The sequence below is a fragment of the Tamandua tetradactyla genome, chromosome 9 (assembly GCF_023851605.1).
Source record: "Tamandua tetradactyla isolate mTamTet1 chromosome 9, mTamTet1.pri, whole genome shotgun sequence".
In the NCBI taxonomy this organism is placed as follows: domain Eukaryota; kingdom Metazoa; phylum Chordata; class Mammalia; order Pilosa; family Myrmecophagidae; genus Tamandua; species Tamandua tetradactyla.
Genome location: NC_135335.1, coordinates 35,684,196 through 35,698,042, shown reverse-complemented (window position 1 = coordinate 35,698,042; position 13,847 = coordinate 35,684,196). Strand labels below are relative to the sequence as shown.

The 13,847-nt window shown below is 59.1% G+C and overlaps 1 protein-coding gene across 1 annotated transcript in view; it reads right to left on the bottom strand.

Annotated features, from left to right (window-relative positions):
- PLXND1 (plexin D1) overlaps positions 1-12,917 on the bottom strand; it is a 53,536-nt gene extending 40,619 nt beyond the window's left edge. Inside the window, exon 1 of the mRNA XM_077116476.1 lies at positions 11,601-12,917. Within this exon, the coding sequence (XP_076972591.1) occupies positions 11,601-12,917 (1,317 nt within the window). The remainder of the gene's footprint in view (positions 1-11,600) is intronic.
- Positions 12,918-13,847: the final 930 nt, after the last annotated feature.

Sequence of the window (13,847 nt, the reverse complement as noted above, 5' to 3'; positions counted from 1 at the left end):
CTCTCTGCTATGACCACACCAATCTCTGCAGTTCCTCAAAAGTGGCCACATGTTCCCTCCCCAGGGTTTCTGAACCTTTATAAATGTTCCCTCAGCTGCCAATACCCTTTCCATTCCTCTGAGCCAGTCAAGCTACTCATGCTGCCCCTGGTGCTTCAGTCTTCCTTGTCTTGACCCATGCTGTTCCTTCTGCCATACATGCCCAGGTCCCAAGTTCCTATCAGCCTTTAAGATGTATAAAAAAAAAAAAAAAAAGATGTAGCTCAAAGCCTCCCCTCCTCTGCAGTGGTGCTGGGCTGGGGATCACTTCCATATTTATCACTCTAGCATATGCCTAAGCTACCAGGGCAGAGACTACGCTCTGAGGTGAGCAATCACTAAAGAATGGAGACTAATTTTGACTAAAGTGTGAATGACTACATTCAGCTTACTTTCCTTTCAAAGTAGAGGTTGAATGCTGAAAAACTGAGGGGCCTACTGTATTAATGGCAATATTAGGGAGGCAGGTGTACAGGACCAGGCAACATCTAACTGCTAGTTTTGCCTCCCCTGAGAACCTCAGTTTATCTCTCTCTAAAATGGAATGGATAACAGCTGCTAGTCTCAGCGACTCTTTAGAGCAGGCTGCTGTGGCAGGATGCCCCTTCCCCCTCCAGTTGGCTGCCTCCTGGGGCTGCAGCTCAGCTCTGCCCGTGCTCCCATTAAAATTCTGACATATTGATTTCACTACTGACTATAATTGTGTTGACTTTCTCTCCCCAGGAAGCCACATGGGGGGAGAGCTTAGTGAGCCAGCTTCTTGGGCCTCATATCCTGCCCACAGACTCCCACTGAACCTCAGTCCTACCACAGGTGGCTCTTCAAGGAGGATGAGGTGTTAATGGCGGGCACCAAGGCAGGTTTCCAGACTCACTGGTTCTGTACCAGGCCTGACTACTTTGGCTGCTTTGTGTCTGGAAGTGAGGGTACCTTCCTGCCTGCAGTTTTTGTTTGTTACTGAGAAACCTGGGAAAGTCAAGTTTTACTGGGTTCCTGGGGTATTTAGCAGCGGACTGTGGGGCAGCCGTTAAACACTCAAGTCAACTCAGGGCTGGGCTGCCTGCACCCCCGACACCTCCAAAGCTGCACCCTCTCGGATTCACCCTCCACAGCAGCCAGAGGGAGCCTTTAAAACTCGAGGGTACTCAATGCAACATGGGATCCTGGAATGGATCCTGAAACAGAAAAAGAACATTCGTGGAATAAAGTCTGGAGTTAACAATAATTTACCAATGTCGGTTTTAGTTCTGACAAATGTGCATGGTAAAGTAAAATGTTCGCGATGGGGGAAACAGTATACAGGAACTCTCTGTACTATCTTGGCAGCTGTCCTGTAATCTATTCCAAAATCAAAAAATCTACAGAGCAGATCACATTCCCTCCACAACTCAACAACCTTCAATGGCTCCCCAGTGCCCTCAACATAAACTCAAACTTTGCTCCTGGAACCTCAAGGCCCTGCTCAATCTGGCCCTGCCCCATGTGTATCCCAGACTCAGGATGAAGACTTGAGTGAATCACAAGCCCTGTCTCCATAGGGCTAGGAGCTCTGAGGGCCCCAGAAAAACAAGAAAAGAGGCAGCAAGGAGAGACCAGGCAAGGTACACAGTGGGGATCTGACAGGCCCAGACTGTTGGAGGTCTCAAAAGCCAGTTCTAAAATAAAGGGCCACCAACCCAGCCTGGATGTCACTTCCTGCAAAGCCTGATCACCCTGCAATCCCTGGCCCTTCCGCCCCCCTCCCCTTGCTTTCCAGATGCTCTGAGGCTTATGGCCAGGAGTGTCTCCCCAGGAAGCCCAGTGGCACGTGGTCTCGTCGGGATGTGATCCCACACCCAGTCTCCTTCCTCCCGCTTCGGCGTGTGCTGCCTCTCAGAACGGCATGGCTCTTAAACTAGGGAATCCACTGAGCTGACCCCTCCACGGCAGGTAAACAGGCAGGAAAAGAGCCATGGGCCTGCTGTGTACCAGCCACACGAGGGGGCAGGATGGACTCAGGGCTGGAGTGCCTCTGTCCACAGCCCCCAATGCCAGGGAGGAAGCTTCCTGCTGCCGCCAAGAAAGGAAATACCAGCACTCCCAGGGAGTGACCAAGATGCTTGCTTCCTGGAGGGGCTGGGGGGTGAAAGGGGCAGCCAACTTGGCCAGAGAATAACAGTCGGGAGGCTGGCCCTAAGTCAGAAAGGAAAAGCAGCCTGGAGGAGCACATTGGGGAAACTGAGGCCCAGGGAGGGGCAGAGACTTCCCCGGGACTCACAGCGTGGCAAGTGGTAGTTCTCCCCCTGGCCCCTGGCTGTCTGGACCAGGCAGGCTCAATGGACAAACGAGGCAATGAATATGGTGGCTCGGTCAGCTCCTTCTAGAGCTTTGGAAAAGTCTGCCTCAGTTTCCCCAGACTTCCTCTCGCTGGAGGACGTAAGTCACTGCCACCCCAGGGTGCTGAGGTCACCCAAGTGAGCTGGGTCCCATTGAGAAGGGCCGTGTGAACCAGCCGTCCGGGTGGCCCTGAGTGAAACCATATGGCTGGGCAGGGGACACCGGCCTGCCGCTGGCAGGTCTCCCAGCCCTGCCGGGCACAGCTGCAAGGACGGCCCCCGCCTGAGGTCAGAGGCCTGGCTGGAGCGGGGGGGGGGGGGGCTACAACTTAAGGGCACCGGGGGTAGGTGGGTGGGCAGGAGCACACCCACTCTTGCTGCATGCTCATCTTAAAAATGAGGAAACTGAGGCTCCTGCCCAGGCCCCACCCCATGGCTCTTCACTCTCTGTGGGACGCCCCCCTCACCCCTCCAAGCCTCAGTTCCTTCACCTAAAAGTGGGGACCATAACAGCACCGGCCATATGGGGCTGCTGCAAAGAGCCCAGCTCACAATCGCTCCCTGGAGTCAGCATTGTGGGTGCTCAATAAATGCTCCTGATGAGCTATGTGGGCCGCCGGGCAGAGGCTCGGGGACACCCAAGAACAGAGGTTGCCACGTGGGACGAGACACCCCTGTGCTGCCTGCAGTCGAACATCTGAGGCCAGGACGCGGGTGTGGGGAGCTCTGGCCCCCCAAGGCCCACCCCCCCCACCATCCCCGCTCTGCTCAGGGCCTGCCTGGGAACCCCGGGCTGCAGCCGCTGATTGTTTTGTTAGCTGGATGCCCAGCTCCCCCTTCTCGAAGCTGTTTCTCATTCCGGCCCAGCCTGGCCCCGTTTCCAGCCCTCCTCCTCAGGTCCCAGAGGAGCTCAGTGTGGGCTGGGCGCCCCCGACGCTTCTCTGGCCCCCATGTGAAAAGTCATCCCCCCCTCCCAGTGGCAGGGGGGATGGGGGCTGCGGGCAGCAGGCTGGGTCTTGGGCCCCTCCTCAGCCTGCAACAGTTTCAGTCCCAGCTTCCTCCCCTGAAGGGGACTCCAGTCCGGGAGAAGCTGAGAGCTGCAACAGCCACTTCTCCCAGGAACAGTCTGCCACCACCTCTCTCAGGGGTGGGGGTGAGGGATTTGGAGATTGGAGCTCACACCTTCCTTGCTGTCCCCTGGAGGTGCTGGCCTCAGTCCAGCCTCGGTGCCTACTGGTCTAGCCTGTGCCCTCCGCCAGGAGCTCCGCTCAGCTGGTCGCAGAGCCAACCCTGCAAGCGCTGCTTGGGGGTACAGCTGGGAGGGCAGGGCTGGCTTGAGGCCCTCAGCAAACATTTCTTGGCCCGGTCCCATGCGTTGGGGAAATGGATATGACCATAGCAGCTCCTTCTCTCCAGCTGCCCATGTCTCAGCTCAGAGATCTGCCCCCCAGATCAAGAAGGGATGGCTTTAAAATAATTTTTTAAACAACAGTAATAGTCATATCACCAGCACCGCCAAGTCCTCTTGCCCATATTATTTCGTGTAACCCTTACCACACCCTAATGAGTTGATATTTGGCAGCAAGGGACTCCATGGCACAGAGAGGTCGAGTGACTTGCCCAAGGTTGCACAGCCAGAAAGGTCAGATCTGGGACTCAGACCCTCAGGCTAGCCCCAGAGACCCCAACCTCACTCACGACTTCGCCGCCCCAAAACTGTTGGGAATTAAGTAACTTGGAGCTAAAACGGCCCTGGGTCGTGAGCTGGGGAAACTGAGGTCCATGAAGGATAAGGTAACTTTTGTAGGGCTCAATCACCCGTGCCTCAAACGCAGGTGATGGGCAGAGTCCCGTGAGGTAGGGAACGCCAATCCCTCTTTAGCTCCTTTCCTGGGGCTGGCTCCCACTGCAAGGCCTCTGCCCACTGCCCCCCCATTATTTACCGATCAGAGCATAAAGTGCTACATGATTAACGCCCCACTGGGGCCTCGCCAGGCCTCGTAATGGAGCTGCGAACTTCCTCCCCACTCCAGAGCTTGATTTATCGTGTTTCAGGCTAAAGGCCGATGGATCGGGCGGGGAGGGCCTCTCTGACTTGGGCAGATCCCGGCGGCATGGACCACCAGCCCGAGAGTGGGCTGCAAGGGCCCGGCCGCAGGATGCCTGCCTGGTTCCCCCCTGGCCCAAACCAGGGCTCTGCAAAGAAGAAAATGACTGCGCTCTGGGGGTAGCCAGGATCCAAGTCTATGTGGCTCGCACCAGGAGACTTTCTGGGCCTGTCCCCATGCAGGGACAGGCTGGTTTCCATAGCAATCCCCACACTGTCTTAGCCAGAGCTGGAGAGGCCCTCCAGAATCACCTGGTCCAGCCACAGTGGGGGCTTCTAGGCAAGTTTCTCCACCTCCCACTCTTGCAGGCACCTGGCAGCATAAATGGGGGACAGGCAGCCACAGAGACCTTTCTAGAACCAGATCTGACTATGCCACTTCTTCCCTAAAAGCCTTTGCTGGCTCCCCACTGCCTGGTGGATTCTAACCTGACCACTCTTTACAGTTTTGTCCCTGCCTATTACCCAGGCCATGTTTTATCACATCTCTAAGCCATTGCCTCTGATGTTTCTTCTTCCTGGAATGCCTCCCTTCCACCCCCACAAAACTTTCCCCATTTATCAAAGTCCTAACCCAAATGTCCCTTCCTCTGAGAAGCTTTCCTGGATTTCTTCAGATGGGACTGGTCAGCATACGGCATTGGGTATGGCATGTGTACTGTCGTGATCTCCCTAGCTGTTCTGGTAGCTCCTGGAGAATGGGACAAGATTCATCTATTAAGGGGGGAGGGGTGGTGACACGTCACAAAGCCAAAGCCCCTCCTGTGCTCCCATACTCGGGAGAACCCTCTGCCAGGAGTCCCAACAGACATGAGACACTGCCAAGGAGGTAATGGGCTCTGGAGGGTGACAATGGAGAGAGTTACAGGCTTGGGGAAATGGGACAGGAGCCACCAACACCCCTATCAAGAGCCACAGCCTGCAGGTCTCACCAGGAAATACTCTCTGCTCTGCACATCAGCCCCAGTGGGAGCAGAACTTCCTAGGGTCTGTTTCTTCACCTATAAAATGGACCCACTCACCTCTTTCCACTGTGACCCTGAGGACCCCTTGGTTCACACCCCCTTCAGTCAACATTTTGGGAGACATCAGAGAGTAAAGGTGATGAAAACACAGGCTCCGATATCTGCTTTGTCTCTGACCTGCTGTGTGAGCTCAGGCAAGTCACTTAACCTCTCTGGGCCTCTGTTTCCCCTTCTGTAGATTGGGGATGCCATGCATCTCATGGAAAAAGATACTACATGAAAAGAGCTTTCTGGTCAATTCTCCAGAATCAGCAAATTTGCAGGCAGCCAGCTGCCACCTTGGAGGGGAAAAGGCTGCCTGCCCAGACCCCACCCCCTGGCACTAACCAACAGGACCTGGCATGGTCTCAGGCTATAGTCAGGACTACTGATGGCAGCGCTCAAAGGATCTGTCAATCATCCATGCAACCCACGCCCTGCCCCCCCACCATATGCCCACTCACGGGTGAGGGGTCTGCTCCTCCAGGGATGAGACAAGCGAATTTTCAAAGATGAATGCTATCAAGGTGCTTCCCTGCCTCCCCTAACCTCCTAGGGCTCCTCCCAGGCAGCCCTCACCTGGAGCCAGCCAGCCAGTCTGCAAGTCCTGACTCCATACTTACAGCTGTGTGATGCTGAGCCAGTCCCTTCAACTCTCCCGGCCTTAGTTTCCTCATCAGTAAACTGGGGAAAACAGTACTTCCTACCTCACAGGGTGGCTGTGAGCCGCTCAGAATTGAGAGCTGGGTAATTATTACAACTGCCCTGGAGGGCGAGGAAGGCATGGGACTTGGGTACACCCCCATGGCCCAGGACTCTTCCCCAAGAATACCCCACTCTCTCACCATAGTAACCACAGTGGGGGCCCTCTAAGCTTGCTCTCTGCATCTCAGCCTCTGTCTTCGAGCTTTGCTCGGGTGGGGACAGCACCAGACACACCCTCGCCTCTCCCCACTGTCTTGCCACCCTCAGCTCACTCTGCAGAGCCTGGGAGGTGTCACCTCCCTACAGACCACCTTCCATAAACTGCCCTCCTCCAAGTGCCCCGGCCTGGCTGGCTGTTCCATGCACTTAGCACAATTTTCCCTGGGGTATTTTCTCCCTCCTGGTAATAATAATACCTCCCTCTGCCATTTCCTGGGCAGTGCGTGTGAGATTTTAATCTGCCCACATCCTAAGAGGGATGCACAGGCTCAATTTTTCAATGAGAAAGTATGAGGCCCAGAGAGGGTAAACGACTCACCTCAGGTCACACAGCTTGGAGGCAGGAAAACAGGACTCAAAGTCAGCTTTACTCTGTGTACCTCGGAGTGGGAACTGCTGATTCTCAGGCTGGGGTGGGATTGGGGCGGGGGGGGGGGGGTTAACCACTTCCTGGCCCAACCACCCCTTGTCTGCCTTTCCAGACTAGAAAGTCATGTTGACCAACCTGCCAGAATCCCCTCTCCTACAGCCCTGCCAAGTATCTCTGCTTGCACCCAAAGCCACGGGGGGGGGGGGGGGGGAGCTCACTACCAAGCCCTTCCTTATGCCAAGCCAAAATGTAAAGCTCATGTTGGAAGCTCACTCTCCCTCCTCCCCCACCTGGCATTTCAGCCCCTTCAATGGTTCAGAAAACGCCTTCCTGCCTACACGCAGCCACCCACCACATGCCAGTTTAAAACTGCCTGAGAAGTTTTTTTTTTCCACCTTTACTATAAAAAGATACCTTGAAAAGGCAGCATTGACGTCTGCCTGGCGGTTTTCCTTTTGATTTAATAATACAAATATTATGGTCATTCAAAGATTGAGGGGAAAGGTTTGGGGAAGGGAGTTTAGGCTCAGCCTGCCCTGTCTGTGCCTCAGTTTCCCCCAATGATAATGCGTGACACCTTCCCAATTCCCTTTCACCTCTCACAGGCTGTGATCTGAAGAAAGGGATCCAAGTTACATTCAAAGGAAAACCGAGTGCCTCACTCAATTTCTCTCTCAAAATATTCCAACAGCCCCAATTATGCTCCCACTTAATCAAGGACAAAGTTAGGGACCACCGGGGCCTCCAAGGGTTTCGGGGAGCCGGGTGACTCTGCCTCTGCCCTCACACCTCCAGTTAGATTCTCAGGTGGAAACGGGCAGCAGGGACCAAGACTTCACCATGTTAACGGTGGAAAGCAGAGAACAAAATGCAGCCAAACCCAGAGGCCGCTGACAAACGTTCTGGACCTATGGGCAGCTTGTGGGGTTCCCGCAGGCCCCAGGTGTCGCCAAGAGACCCCCAAAGGCAGGAGCGGGAGGCTGGGTTCCAGACCCCTGCCTGTGTCACCTCGCTTGGAGGTCCTGTGTCCCTGGCAGACAGATGGCAAAGCCAGGAGCCTCTGCTCCACGTGTGGCCCCATCCAGACCACCCTGATACCTGAGAAGTCGGGGCCAGGCTGTTATGGGGGACTGTGGAGGACTCCAGGCACCCAGTAAATCCATAACCAAACCCATCCTCTCCCAGAGATGCACCCCTGCCCACAACCTCCAGCCCAACCCCAGTGAGGTGCGTCCCCTATGCGGGGTCAGCCTCTGGGCAGCCTCCGGCCCCTCCCTCCCGCCGAACCACCTCTGCGGCTGCCAGCACCTCTGTGCCCGCAAAACCTCTTCCGAACGCACCTGCCTCCTTCCACGTCTCGGACCAGGACTGGGACATCCTGGGAGCACGAGGCTCTGCCCCCCACGCCCCCTGACCCCATCCTCACAGCTGTGCCCCGTACCCGCCACAGGGCCTGGGACATGACAAGGGTTCAACAGATACCTGCCAATGAATGAGTGGCCCCCTTGCCTGGAAGGTGGTCCCAGCGTCCCTGCTACCCTGCCCGCCCCCCAGCTCACCTTCTCATCGAGACTGAATAAAATAACCATGAGTCACAAACACCTTTCAGGCACTCACTAGTAGCTCACCGCATCTCCCCAACAATTCTACATGGGAGATACCGTTGTTATTATCCCTGTTCTACAGTGGGGGAAAACTGAGGTGCTCATTCAGATCTGTCCCTCCTGACGCTGAAACCTTTCATGACCCCCTGTGGCCCCAGGACCAGCTCCAGCCTCGGACGTGCCCCACTAACACCCCCCTTCTCCTTCCTTGTCCACTCCCCCAGCCATACTGACCTTCTTTCCATTCCTCGGGCTGGCCCCACTATGTCCTGCCTCCAGGCCTTTGCATAGGCTGTTCCCTCTGCCTGGGCGCCTTTTCTCTTCTCCTTCCAGCTTGCCCTGGCAGACTCCTGCTCATTCTTCCACCTTGGCTTCCACGCCTCTTGCCCTGGGAAGCCTTGGCACCCTTCTCTTGGGAGCCCATCACCCTGTGCTGTAACTGCTGGTTGCCTGCCTGTCCTCTGCTCACACACACACACACACACACACACATGCACAAAGACAGAATGGAGGTGAGTGACGTTCACCACTGGCCCCACATGGCACAGATTAGGGGTACGCACATAGTAGGGTTTAGTAAATGTTGATGAAGTCCCTATCTGGGGCTCAGAGGTGGCCTCCTTATTGCCCCAGAACAAGCCAAATTCAGGTGCTGTTTGCTCCCGAGGTCTCGAAGCCCAGACTCAGGGTAATGTCTGCTGGGAACAGCAATGACAACGAGAACAACTAACACTAACCTGGTGCTTACGAGGTGCCAGGAATTAAGTGCTTTGCATTAAGTCTTCATTTTGTCCTTAAAACAGCCTTTGGAGATAAGGATTGCTTCTGTGCTCCCCACTTTACAGATGAGGAGCCTGAGCTCAGAGAGGCTAAGCCACTTGCCTGAGGCCACACAGCTGGGAAGCAACAGAGCAGGATATGAACCCAGGCAGCTCTTCATATGGTACAGAGGCCAAGCTCTTCGCCTGCAACTGGGGAGGTAACAACAACCCAGGACCAGAATAACGGTCATCCAAGCCAGCCCCACATCCAGCTGCACCACCTCTGGGCAATCCCGCCAGGAGGCACTGGCCGAGGCCCACAGCTGAGCATGGTGAAGGGCAGCGGGGTGGGTGGACCGGGTCCAGGCAGGTGCTGGCTGAGGCCCTCCTGGGCCGCGATCCCCGGGGCCATGTTCCGGGAGAGACCCCGCCCCCAGGAGTGAGTAATGACACGGGGGCCCAGCTGGGGGACACGGGAACGTGGGAAGCAGGAACATTCCTGCCAGAGTGGGAGGGAGAGAGCATGGCCGGCTGAGGGATCCCACGGATCAGCTCCCACGGAAGGGCTGGGACACAGGGCCTGGCGCCCTTCCCTCAGAAAAGCAGGGCTTTTCTCCCTCACCTCCTCCAGCCCCCATGCCCCTAGCGCCTGCTCTCCAGACGGAAGGACGTGGTTCCAGGGTCAGGAGAGGTGGGGTTCCCACCAACAGTGGCCGGCACCCTGAAAAGCAGGGAGTGTCATGGTGGCCACGACAAGGGGATCCACCCCTGGGACAGTTGGCCCAGCTCCCCACCCCCACCCCCACCCCGTGACCTTTATTTACAGGGCGGCCGCTGGGTGCTGGGCAGCTGGGAGCCTGACAGCAGGACAAGGAATCTGTTTGCTCAAAGCCCCAGTGTTGGGGACGCCCACGGGGTGGGGGGGGGGGGGGCAGAGGGAATAATTAATCTGGTGAGATTCCTGCCACAATCATGGGTCAGAGTCACAGAGAAGGGATGAGGCTTCCTAGAGGAGTGGGAAGGCCTGGGATTGAAATGGGTTCCCCAAATTCAGATCTGGAATGGAGAGTGTAAAAAAGGCTCAGGGTATGAGGGCAAGGTGTCATTTCCAAGCCACCTTCTTGATGGAAGGGCCCACATCCCTGGGTGTGTGGGAGAAGTGGTCCCTTCCTAGTGGGGCTTCCTAGAGGGCAATGGCCAGGCTCAACTATTTTGTAACCCAAGCACAAAATTCCCTCCTGCACCACTGTCTCATGTCCCCTTCAATGCCACAGAATCCACTCAACATGCAACTGAAATCCTCGACTTGGCACCCCTAGCCGCTGCCCATCCCAGCCTCTGATACTCGGCCCTGTTCCTATCCAGCCTGTGTGACCCCACACCTGGCCCCTCCTCATTCTTTGAGTCCCAGAGCCCTCCCCCACCCTCTACAGATACCCTTCTTCACCTCCAGGCCCCCCACCTGCCCATCCCAGCCACCTGGGACACCCCCCACACACACACCCTGAGATCTGTAAGGCGGCAAAGGCTTGGTGTTAAGAACACAGACAGCCTGGGTTCAAATCCCTCTTTTGCCACTTACTGGCTGGGTGATGTTGAGCAAGTTACTTAACCTCTCTGTGCCTCCTCTCTGTGCTTCCCCCCACCCCCACCCCTGTACATCACAGGGTTGTTGAAAGAACTGAGAGAGTTATTATTCACAGTGCTATTACTGATTATCCCCACATCCCCTATTCCTGGTACAAACTGAGTACTCAGGAAATATTTGTGGAATGAGTGAATAAAAACTAACCTGAGCAAAATCCCTGCATGCCAACCACATTGCCTCCCCTGAGTACATGCTGGGTTTCAAACACCTGCATCCTCTGGCACACAGGTCCCTCTGCACACCCAGGCCCACCCGGCCGCACACACTCTCCTGCCCTGCACTCTGGCAGGTCCCGGATCACGGACAAACAAGTCTGTCGCACACACCCGTCGCCCCCACTCTCCCCCCCCCCCACCTGCGGGGCCCTGGTGCATGCCTATGTGACTCCGTGCACACCTGCCAAACCCATGCACACATCAGCTCTCCCAGTGCTCGGCGACAGCTCCAACAGGCACCTCATACAGGTGGTCCCGACACACACCTTTGGCCAGCCGTGCACTCCAAGTTCAGCAAGCACTTGTGACCACCACGCACGCACATATGCTGCCTGTGGCCTCCTTCGGAGCGCACCTGGAAGCACGTTCATCTGAAGACACCTTCTTATCACACCTATAAGCCCGCACTCATACTTGAGTCACCCCGCGCACATGGGGGCCGTATTTGCGCCAATGGACACCTGTGGCCCCGAGTACACACTGGGGCGCCCGCACCCGCACACCTGGGTCCCGGCTCGCTCACGCCACGGGCCTGCTTGGTGCACAGCCGCGCCCGGCTTCCCGCCTGCTCCCCAGCCGTCAGTGTCCCCGCGCCCCCGCCGCCCGGGCGTACCTGGATGTTGCGCTTGCGCTCGCAGGCCGGCCCCGTGCCCTGCACCACGCTGTCGAGCACGGCCACCACGTCTGGCGCGGGCTCCACGAAGCACGCGGTGCGCGCAGCGCGGATGGCTGCCTGCACGTCGGCGAAGCGGAAGGCGCAGAGTGCGGCAGGGGCGGCACGGGCCGCGGGGGTTCCCGGGGGCCGCTCGAAGACCGCAAAGAGCAGGTCGCGCGCGGGGAAGACGGACGCCAGGCGGCTGTAGAGTTCGCCGCGACCCGCGCCGCCCGCGCACTGCAAGCCCAGTTGGATGTAGGACTCGGTGAGCTTCTTGGCGTCGCCGCCCGCGCCGCGGGGTAGACAGATGCGCGCCAGCAGGCTCCGGGCCTGGCTCTCCTTGTCGCCCGCGCGCGCCTCGCTGTTGAGTGCCAAGTACGCGTAGGACTGGGAGCCCGGCGGCGGGTCCGGCGGGTGCAGGAAGGCGCGCACGAAGCCCAGCTTGTGCTGCTCCTTGGCGCCCTGCTTTATCTTGAGGATGTTGTCATCGGAGGGGTTGAGGTCGAAGGTGAAGAGCTTGGCCAGATCGCCGCGCGCGTCTAGGGAGCGGATGGCGATCTCCGGCGTGTTCTCGAAGCGGTGGTCCTCTAGGCTGCGGTTGCGCGGGAAAAAGGCGCTGCCGTAGCCCGTGTACGTGGCGCCCACCAGCAGGCGGCTGCCCCCCGCGCCGGCGGACGGCGGCAGGACCAGCCCCACGGTGGACGCGTTCGGGTGGTTGGCAGCCACGTTCAGCATGCTGGGGAACACGGTGACGGGCTCGGCGGGCGGCACGGCGGGCGGGAAGTGCACGGCCACGGCCGAGATGTTGCCCCGGCGCCGCAGCTGGCAGAAGCCCTGGTAAATGGAACCGCAAACGACCACCAGGCCCTGGCCGGGGTCCAGCTGCAGGATCTTGTTGTAGTTGTCGGTGAGGCGCCGCGGGTGCTCGCACGAGGCCTGCGGCAGCTGCGGGGCGTGGCACAGCGGGCTGTCGTTCACGGGGCCCACGGCCGCCTCAGCCTCCAGACTCAGGTTGGCGCCCGACAGCTGGTAGAGGCGGTTGACCGCCGCCAGGTACACCGTCCCCGCCGCGCCGTCCAAGGCGAAGTTGTTGGTGGGCGTGGGCGAGGGGAACCGGCGCTGGATCTCCAGGGCGCCGACCCGCGCCGCCCCCAGCAGCGGCAGCAGCGGCAGTAGCAGGAGCAGAGGGGGCCGGCGCGGCGGGCGCGGCGGCAGGGGGCTGGCCGCGGCGGCCCGGGCGCTAAGGGTTGCGCCGCCCGCGGCGCGACGAGCCATCCGGGCGTGCGCGGGTTGCGCTGCGCGCCGAGTGCATGGGGCGCGGCCCGGCCGGGAGCCGGGAGCCCGGAGGCGGCAAGAGGCGGGGGGCGGGCCCGGGCCGCGAGGCGCTTCCTGCCCGCGCCAACCGCCCCCGGCCCCGGCTCCCCGGCCCGGCTCTGCCGCGCCGCCGCGGCCCGGGGGCGGGACGGGGGCGGGTCCGCCGCCGACACGCCCGCGCGCCCCGCCCCGGCCGCGCCCCGTCGCCCGGGCTCCCCCCGCAACCCCCCAACGCCGCCGCCCCGCGCCCGGCGCCCCGCGCCCAGCCGGCGTCCTCGGGCTCCCCCGCAGCCTCCGTCCGCTCCGCGCCCCGCCCCGCCCTCGGGCCGCCGGGTCCCGCGCCTCTGTCGGTGGGTCCGGCCGCCCCGCGCCCTCCAGGATCCTCCCGCGCGGCTAGTGCGGCCCGAGCTTCCCTCCCAGGCGCTGCCTCCGCCCCCGTCGCTCGCTCCTGCCTCCTCCTTGGTCGCTCGGCCTGTTTCACTTCGGCTTTTCCCGTTTTCTCCTTCTTTCTCCCCCTGTCTCGTGCTTGCTCTCTCGTTCACACTCACAGTCTCTGTTTCCCCTCTCCGCCAAGCCCAGTGTGCGTTTCTTTTTCTGTCTCAGGTTCTTCTCTCTCTGACTCAGTTACTCCCTCTGGGTCGCTGTCAATCTCCCGATTCTTCCCTCTCCTCGCTGGCTCTCTCCGACTCTGCTGTCTCTCCATCCTTGCTCTCTCTCTCTGCCCCCCCCCCCCCACTTTCTCTCCCTGTCCCTCTGTACCACCACCCACCCATTTCTCCCCCGCCTCTGTCTCTCTCTCTCCTTCTGTCCCTTCTTCATCCCCAGCCCCTCCTTATCCCTCACCCCACCTCACATTCTGCAGCTCTCCCCTTCCCTGGGCCCTGTCCAGCC